At 55.1% G+C, this 9027-nt stretch overlaps 1 protein-coding gene across 7 annotated transcripts in view; it reads left to right on the top strand.

Moving 5' to 3' along the window:
* The window catches only part of SPRED3 (sprouty related EVH1 domain containing 3), a 12703-nt gene extending 3703 nt beyond the window's left edge, over positions 1-9000 (top strand). For 2 of the 7 annotated variants that reach the window (XM_034637981.1, XM_034637982.1), the window contains exons 2-6: positions 537-717; positions 1817-1985; positions 2083-2159; positions 4433-4576; positions 5309-9000. In XM_034637981.1, coding sequence (XP_034493872.1) covers positions 541-717; positions 1817-1985; positions 2083-2159; positions 4433-4576; positions 5309-5974 — 1233 coding nt within the window. In that variant the 5' untranslated portion in view covers positions 537-540 and the 3' untranslated portion in view covers positions 5975-9000. Of the gene's footprint in view, positions 1-53; positions 125-153; positions 384-536; positions 718-1816; positions 1986-2082; positions 2160-4432; positions 4577-5308 lie in introns of those variants that run through there. The other 5 variants (XM_034637983.1, XM_034637986.1, XM_034637980.1 and 2 more) reach the window with 5 other exon arrangements.
* The last annotated feature ends 27 nt before the right edge of the window (positions 9001-9027 follow it).

The following is a 9027-nucleotide window of genomic DNA, read 5'->3' as shown; positions in this document are numbered from 1 at the left end:
GGGGAGAGAGCCTGGGTTTCTCACCCAGCCAGTGGCCTGGGCGGCAAAGTGTGGAGGCAGTATAGGGGGATCTGGAGCTGAGTTGATGGGCTCTAAGAAAATACATATGCGCAGGCACCCAGCTGTGAGGGGGAACGATGGGTGGGGCTGTGGGAATGTGCTAAGGGAGGAGAAGGAGACTGAGTTGATAGGGGAAGAGCCAGAGGGGGAAGGGAAGTGGAAAACGAAGGCTGTGGGGGTCAGGATGGGAACTATGGGGAAAGGGATGAAGGTGGATATGGAGAGGAAAGGTAGATGTGGAGAAGGTAAGCATGGGAGAAAAGGGATGGCATGAGGAAGAAAGAAGCCACTCTGGAAGAAGGTGGGCACGGGGGAGAAGGCAGGTGTGTCAGAGAAAGTGAAAATCGGTGCCGGAGGGTGCAGCGGATCCAGATGTGAGGGATGAAGAGTGGGGATGAGGGTTGGGGGAACGCTGAATGGGAGAGCAGCACTGCAGCCCGCTGACTGTGGTGTCCCCATCTCCCCACCCCCTCCAGGTACATGGTTCAGGTCCGAGCCGTGGTGATGGCCCGAGATGACTCCAGTGGGGGCTGGCTGCCTGTGGGGGGCGGGGGCCTCAGCCAGGTGAGCGTTTGTCGGGTCCGAGGGGCCAGGCCCGAGGGGGGGGCCCGCCAGGGGCACTACGTCATCCACGGGGAGCGCCTTCGGGACCAGAAAGTGAGCCACCCTGGGGCGTGGGGGTAGGGTGGGGGCGTGGGGGAAGTAAGGGGATGGGGCTGGGAGTGCAGAGATGAGGTCAGGTCATCTCCCAGCCCAGAAGCAACCCAGGGTGTGGGATGTCGTTTGGAACTGAATATCTATCTTATGGAGAACAATTGGGAGTTTTGAGAATATCTGGGGTATCAGGCAGGTCCTGTCCACTGCCATTGCCTGATGGACCATCACAGCATCCTCCTCAAGGGTCTGGCCCTGCTCCTGCTCTGTTCCCCAACCTCAGTCTGTTCCACAGGGGCCCTGCTAACACCTGACTCAGATCACGTCCTTCCCTCTGCTCAGAACCCTCCTGTGGCTCCATCTTGCTCAGAGATCCTTACCAGGAGGCCTACACCACCGGCCCCTGTCCGCTCTAAGTATATGGAGGCATTTGGTGGGGGACCATCTGGACGTGTCGAATAGGGTTTACAATCCTATATGTGGGCTCAGCAGGAATATTCTGGGCTGCCTGGCATGATTTGGGAGGACAACGTTGAAGTTTCAGCTGGGGATGTAGTAGAAAGACTTGGATTGTTTGAAAAGGCTTGGGGGACAGGTCACATTTCAGAGCTGGGGTCAGAAGGAATGACGTAGGGGGATTTGAACTGGTGTGATTTGAATATAGTGATGTTGGGCAAGGATGTGAGGAAACGTCTAGGGTTTCCAGCATCTGAGGGGAAAGCTATGGGAGTTTGAAAATAATTTTGGGTAGCATTTTGGGAGATTTTTGGGGCATCAGGAATAGATTAACAGTAATATTCTGAGCTGTTGAGTAAAGTTTGGGGACTATTATTGAGTCAGAAGGAGAGACATTGGGTTATCAGAAGGGAGTATGAGGAAAGCATAGAGATCAAGGGGTTTGGGGGAAATATTGGGGTGTGAGAGGTGTGCTCAATAAAATTGGGGAGTGGTATTGGGGTGTTGGTCCAGGTTCAGGGGTACACCTAGGGTTGACAAATGAGGTTTGTGGGATGCTGAGGTATGCTGATAGGCGGAGGGTTGAGAGGAAGTCACAGGCATGGCTGGAAGGGGGTATCTGACCTGACCCCCTCCTGCCCCTCAGACCACCTTGGAGTGTACCCTGAAGCCAGGCTTGGTTTACAACAAAGTGAACCCCATCTTCCATCACTGGAGCCTGGGTGACTGCAAGTTTGGACTGACGTTCCAGAGTCCTGCAGAGGCTGATGAGTTCCAGAAGAGCCTGCTGGCCGCGCTGGCCGCGCTGGGTCGAGGTGAGTGGTGCAGGCGGTGGGCACTGGAGGATGGGGTGGGAGGGTGGGAGAAGCTGGGGCCCGGGGAACTCACTGTCTGCCTCTCTCCCTGCCCCAGGCTCGCTTACCCCCTCTTCCTCCTCCTCTTCCTCCTCCCCTTCCCAGGACACCGCAGAGACTCCCTGCCCTCTGACGGTGAGTCTCCAGGATGCAGCTCTGCTGGGAGGGCAGGGGTTTATTTCTATTCTCCAAACATTCTCGAGCATGTCTTGTGCATCCAGCACCATGCCACACACTGGGGACACAAATTTGGGCCCAAACGATTAGTGTCAACTTAATGCCCGTTATCCTAGTTTTCCTATGCTACTGTGGGTCTCATATTCATTCAAGAGTATTTATTGAGCACCTGCAAATAAGCAATGTTTTAGGCACTGGGGCATATCAGTGAACAGAACAAAGTCTCTTTCCTCTTGGAGCTTTCTATTCTAGTGTGAAAAGGCAGAAAATTAAAAAAAAAAGATAAGCTATATCTTTCATAGTGAAAAAATTAATGGCAAGTCCATCCTTCTAGTTACTCAGGGTACCAACCTTGAAGTCAACCTTGAAGTCATCCTTGACTTTTGTCCTTTTTTATGCTCCTCATCTAATCTGTCATCAAATATTGGCTTCACCTTCAAAATAATTAGAATCTGCTTCCAGCCTGGTAGAGTCCAACCTCATCTCCCAGCCGGAGCGTCTCACCAGCCTCTTATTGTCAACTGCCACCCTCCTATTCCCTACTGCCTGGAAGTTCCCTACAGGCAGCCAGAGGGACCCTATTGAAATCTAAGTTAGATCGTGGCCACCCCTCCACTCAGAACCTTTCCAGGGGTCCATCTCACTCAGGGTAAAGGAGAAAGCATATAAGATCCCATGCCATTTGGCCCCCTATTCTCCCTTTTGCTCACTGTGCTCCAGCCACACTAGCCTCCTGCCTGTTACTCCAACACAGCAGGCATGTTCCTGTCTCAGTGGCTTTGCACTGGCTGTTCCTTCTGTCTTGGAATACTGTTCCCCAAATTTCCACATGGCTCATCCCCTTACTTCCTTCAGGGTTTTATATACATATCGCCTTCTCAGTGAGTCCCTTCCTGAGTAAGCTGTTCAAAACTGTGATATCCCAATGCTCCCTCTCGTGTTCTAATTTTTTCCCCATCTTCTAAGATATTTTCCTTATTTCCTTCCTATATAGACAGTTTTCTTTCTCTTTCTTTTTTTTTTTTTTAAGACTTTATTTATTTGAGAGAGAGCTAGCAAGAGAGAGCATGGAGGGGTTGGTGAGGGGAGAGGAAGAAGCAGGCTCCTCACAGAGCAGAGAGCCTGACGCAGAGGTCAATCCCAGGACCCTGGGACCATGACCTGAGCTGAAGGCAGTCGCTTAACCAACTGAGCCACCCAGGCTCCCCAGTATAGACAGTTTTCTTATCGGTTAGTTTCTTGCCTGTCTCCTGTGCTAGAATGCCAGCTCCAGGAGGGCAAAGGATCTTTTGTTGCTTTCTTGCTGCATCTCCGAGACCTAAAACAGTGCTTGGTATACAGTAAGTGTTCAGTAAATATATGTTGAATACATTTATTGAATGAATAAATGAACATAATGTCAGATGCAATTTGGCATTTGCTGGAAACAGTGGGAATTGCTGAGACTTAGAAGAATAAAACTGGTTCCCTGGGCAGAAAAGCGGGAATCGCAGGGTCGTGGGAGAGGTGGGTGGGGTTACAGAAATCATGAAGACAGGTCCCCAGTATTTGGCGCTTCCACAAGAAAGATGCCAGACTTCCCATGCTCCATCTTACATCCTCACAATGGCCTTGTGTGAGCCTGGCATGCCGTGGGTGCTCGATGAATGTTTACTGAAGATAGCAAATGGATGAAGTCAGAATGACCCCCCAAGTTACAGAAAAGAAACCGAGGGTCTGAGAAGTGATGTTTCAGTTTGGAAAGGACAGGTGGTTTGGCTGGGAAGGAACACCTTCCCGGTGGGTGGAGCTGCCCTGGTCAGGGTGTGGGGGTGGGAATGAGTCAGGAAGGTGGCCAACCCGCCAAGGGAGAGGGCTTCTGAGAAGGTAGAAAGATACTTGGATGTTCTGTAGGTCAGCAAGCTGAGCGGATAAGAAGAGGCGGTCTGATAATAAAAACAGTCACCATTTCCAGCTCTCTGTACTTCAGGCATGTGTTATCCCCTTTATAGTGGGTCCTAACCACATCCTTATGAATAGACACTATTATGATCCCCATTTTACAGAGAAGGAAACTGAGGCTCAAAGAGATGAGCTCACTTGCCGGAGGTCACACAACCAGTCAGTGGCAGAGCCGGGGCTTGCACCGAGGCCGGTCTGGCCGCAGAGCCCTCGCTCGCCATGGGAGGGGGTCTATGTGAGGGCATCGGCTGTGCCGGGGGTCCGGCTCTGAGGCCGCCACTCTCCCCCAGTCCCATGTGGACAGCGAGTCCTCCTCCAGTCACAGCCGCCAGGAGACGCCTCCCACCGCTGCGGCGGCCACCATCATCACCGTGGAGTCAGCTTCTGGCTTCGGGCCGCCTACGTCCCCCCAGCGCCGCCGCTCCTCCGCTCAGGTGCGACCTCCCACCTCCCGCGGAAGTCTGGGGCTGGGGTGGGGGTGGGGCAGAGTGCCGGGGTCCAGAAGTAGGTGGGAGCTAAGACCCCAGAAGGGCAAGAAACCGCAAACAGATCTAGGGGATGGTTGGCTTGAATTCACAGCAGTGATGGTGGGAGGCTGCTGGGGGACTTAGGTTCCTCTGAGGGTGGGTGAGGACATTCCCTGTGTCTCCCGCGGGAGATTGTGGAAAGTTCTGAGTTCTGAATTTAGAGGGGTTTGGGGGACGACTTGGACAATTCTTTGAGTATATTAGGGAGTTTTTCATACTCGTGGAAGGCGTTCTTTAGACTGCTTACTTCATCAGGAGGGGCGTGGGCTCCAAGGGGGTTAACGCTCCCTGGGGACTGGATTCCTGCGTCCTAAAGGACATGGCTGGGGTCCCAAGCTCCTGGACCCGGGAGTAGAGGGGACTGGGTGCTGTGATCTCCTGGGTCTTGAGAGAGGACGGGACTGAGAGCCTGGATCACTGGATTCTTTGGTCTGTTCCTGGATTTGAGAGGGGCGGGCTGGGGCTTGGAAGTCTGAGTGCCTGACCCAGACCCTCAGGGTCCCAGTACAGCTTCCTAGGATGAATGAGGCCTGAAGGCTGGGTCTTTGAATTCTCAAGTCTTCTGAGACTGGGATGGATTGTGGTGGAGCGTGGGGTATCACAGACCCTGCTAACCTGTTCTATCCCTTCATCCCACAGAGCTACCCTCCGCTCCTACCATTCACGGGGATTCCAGAGCCCTCAGAGCCCCTGGCCGGGGCAGGGGGCCCGGGCTGGAGCGGCCGTGGCTATGAGGATTACCGACGCGCCGGGCCGCCCGCGCCCCTCGCCCTGTCCACCTGCGTCGTGCGCTTCGCCAAGACCGGCACATTGAGGGGCACAGCCCTGGGGCCCCCCGCCGCACTACCCGTCCCTCTCGCCGAGGCCGTGCCCCCAGCGCCCCCCGCTCGCCCACCCCCGGGCCCAGGCCCTGCCCCAGCGCCGGCCAAGGCCTCCCCCGAGGCGGAGGAGGCGGCGCGCTGCGTGCACTGCCGGGCGCTGTTCCGCCGCCGGGCCGATGGGCGTGGTGGTCGCTGCGCGGAAGCCCCGGACCCGGGTCGCCTGCTGGTGCGCCGGCTCAGTTGCCTGTGGTGCGCCGAGAGCTTGCTCTACCACTGCCTGTCGGACGCCGAGGGCGACTTCTCGGACCCGTGCGCCTGCGAGCCGGGGCACCCGCGTCCCGCGGCGCGCTGGGCTGCGCTGGCCGCGCTCTCCCTGGCCGTGCCCTGCCTCTGCTGCTATGCGCCCCTGCGCGCGTGCCACTGGGTCGCCGCGCGATGCGGCTGCGCAGGCTGCGGGGGTCGCCACGAGGAGGCGGCGCGGTGAGGAAGGCCTGGTGGGTCCGGTAGCTGCACCGAGGACCCCAAATTGAGGGTCCAGGACCCTGGACTCCGTTCGGACCCCTAAACCCAAACCTAGGCACACCCGGAACTTGGAGCTTGAGTTTGGATTGAGAGACCCCAGACCTGGAAACTGGACCCCAAATCTAGGACTGAGAGACCCCAGACCCAGCTTCATTGGGATGTCTGTCCAAGAGGTCCCAGGCATCCTGAGTCCTGGCGTCCCCATCCTGCCACCTCCTGCCCCCGACCTAGACTGAGGAGATTCCAGGCATCCCCGAACTCTTCACCTCTGGCAGACTGGGGAGCACATGTATCCCTGAGAGACACAGGGCCCTGAGCCCTGACTCTCCCCTGTTCAAGTAACCAACCTAGACCCCATCATGCCTGACACCATGAACCCTCAGATTACAGTTAGTCAGTCAGGAGTTGCCAATACCTGACCCTGCCTGCATACAATTTCTCCCAGATCTTGAGACCGTAGAACCCATATTCACCCCAAATGGTTCCTGAATGCTCACCTAAAACTTGGGGCCCCCATATCTGAGATATTCTTGTAGCCCCCAGGACCCCTGAGGTACCAAACCCTCTTAAGATGCCCTGAGTCCATAGGTATGCCCAAACAGATGTTCTCTGACCAAAATGACTTGGGAGACCCATCTCAGAGCCTCCCCCTATCCTCCCAACCAAAATCTAGATGTCAGACTCCAAGATGCTCTGGGAGCCAAGGATCAAAGACCTCTGTAGACCCACTCACCCCAAGCCAGTATTCCCAGAGCTTTGGATCTCAAATATAGGACTCTGAGGTGCCTTGTACTCCCAGAGGTAGTACTGAAGGCCACCTACACGTTAGGGCCCAAGGCACTAGTCTCAAGTCCTCAGATAACCCTTTTTCAAAACCCCCTAGACTTGGATTTCAAGCCCCAGAATGGCCTGGAATCTTTGGCTGCTTTGTACCCAGATCCCCACCCCCCTAAAGGCTGGAAGCCCAGCTCCCAGATGATGGGATATCCATGGCAACCCAGACCTCTCACTCCTTGGTCCCCAGCTCCCAGATGACCCCGAGGTGCTTTGGGAGCCCTGGTTCCAAGACCCCAAGGTGCCATTGGTCCCCCAAATTCAGGGCTTAAGCCTACACAACATTGGGATTGTCCCTGACTTAAGACCTTGGTCCCTCCATACCAGAGACAACTGAGGTGCTCCAGGACCGTAGCACCTTCAGATCCCAGATTTCTTTGGACTCAAACCTCTTAAGCCTCATATTCCCTGAGACCTGTGGCCCTTGAATCCTGTTGTCCAGAAGTCCTTGAATCCCCAAGGTCCCAGACCTCTGAATTCAAGCCCCAAGGGCCTCAGCCCCAGCCCCCAGCATCTCACAGAAGGACTTCTTTACTAGGGTACAAAACAAACAAACCAACCCATCATCTTGAGCTCATGTTTCTGGATTCCAGGACCACCCCAGAACTCCCCCACTCCCATCTCTAGGACCTAGCATTGTCCTAGATGATTGCGCAGGCTGCTCACTAAGCAAAAGACACATAGTCAAGGTGGGGGTGTGGTGGAAACACCGCACTCTGCTGGCTGCACTGTGCACAGAGTCACTTTTTAGGCTAGATATGGCACTACACACGCACACACACAGAGTTCCCTTGCACTCTGCCCCAAGCCCAACCTTAAATTAAGCCCCAGCCCTAGTCCAAACTTTTTATGTTCTGCCCTGTTAACCCCTTCCCTTCCACCTCAGAGTTGGGGGTTGCCTGTGAAGTTTGAAAGCCGGTTTCATGGCCCTCTGTGATCCCACAGTCTCTTTTCCCTGAGTGGAATGGGACTTTCAGGGTACCTCAGATCTGATGGCCTGAAGCAGAGGATCAAGGTCTTGGAGCAAGACAATCTCAATGCTGTATGGGCTTGGGACTTGCATGTGGTCCCAGGCATCTGGAAATGTGCACTTACCTTTCTTCATTACCCACACTTGGATGGCCTTGTAGGGGTTCAAGGGATAGGTCAAAGGGGTCAGAGGGCTAGATCCTTCTGTCACTTCCTTTAAATTATTAACTATTTATTACATCCGGAACCTGTGAGATTCCGCTCTCCCAACCAGACCCTGGGATGGGTGAGAGAAAAGGGGGATGTCCCTCCCATCCCCACTCTGCCCAGCTCTCGTCACTGTCAGACCCACCAGAGCTGAGGGTGGAGGGACGGGGGGGCTGGGGCGGCCTGGGTCCCCATCCCCCTCTCTGTGCCTCGGTCTCCTCCCTTCCGTGGTGGGCGGGGGGGAAGCTCCATTCTTAACCTACCTCGTTTTGGGGAGGGGTGGGACGGGGACCAGAGTGCTGTAAGGTGCTGTGGGATCTGCGGATGAAGCTGTGGGAGCCGGGGAAGGTTCCCCCGGTCCCGCCTCCCAGCACCGCCTCTCCCAGGTCTCCCAGTCCTGCTCCCTGCTGATACCCACCTCTGATCCATGATTACTCTTCATCACCCCCAAATCAGGGGTGCATGGAGGGCTGAACCTGGGAGCCAGGAAGACCTCAGACCCTGGAGCCCCCAGGCCCAATTTCCCAGCTGCTTGCCCCTCAGATTGGATGCTTGGCCCCCAGACTTGGGGGAGGCACCCCAACATTTATCTTCCTGATCTTGATTCCAAGCCAGTCTGTGACCTCAATATTGTTATCGTCAGTGCAGGCTGCCATGGTGGGGGAGGATGGGGGCCAAAGACCCAGCCTTGTCATTGGGGAGGGGGCATGAGATATTTGCTCCAAGAAATGTCTGTGACAAAGTCTCAGCTTGTGTCCTTTATTTGCACTGATCCACCCCATCCGCTCACCTTCCTGAACCACCAAACCAGTCTCCTAACCAATTTGTCCTTTCTCCTTCACATCATTTAGTCCCAAGAAGACCCTCCAGCTGAATTTGATACATTCAGTCACTCATGTACACTTACTGAACACCCATCATATGCCAGGCCTTGACCTCAGCACTGAGAATAAAGCAAAAATCCTTTCCCACGAGCAGCTTATGAACTTTACAGTGAAGGAGACA

Source organism: Ailuropoda melanoleuca, chromosome 12 (assembly GCF_002007445.2).
Source record: "Ailuropoda melanoleuca isolate Jingjing chromosome 12, ASM200744v2, whole genome shotgun sequence".
NCBI lineage: Eukaryota > Metazoa > Chordata > Mammalia > Carnivora > Ursidae > Ailuropoda > Ailuropoda melanoleuca.
The sequence above is the reverse complement of the archived record's forward strand: the minus strand, read 5'-3'. Positions and strand labels throughout refer to the sequence as shown.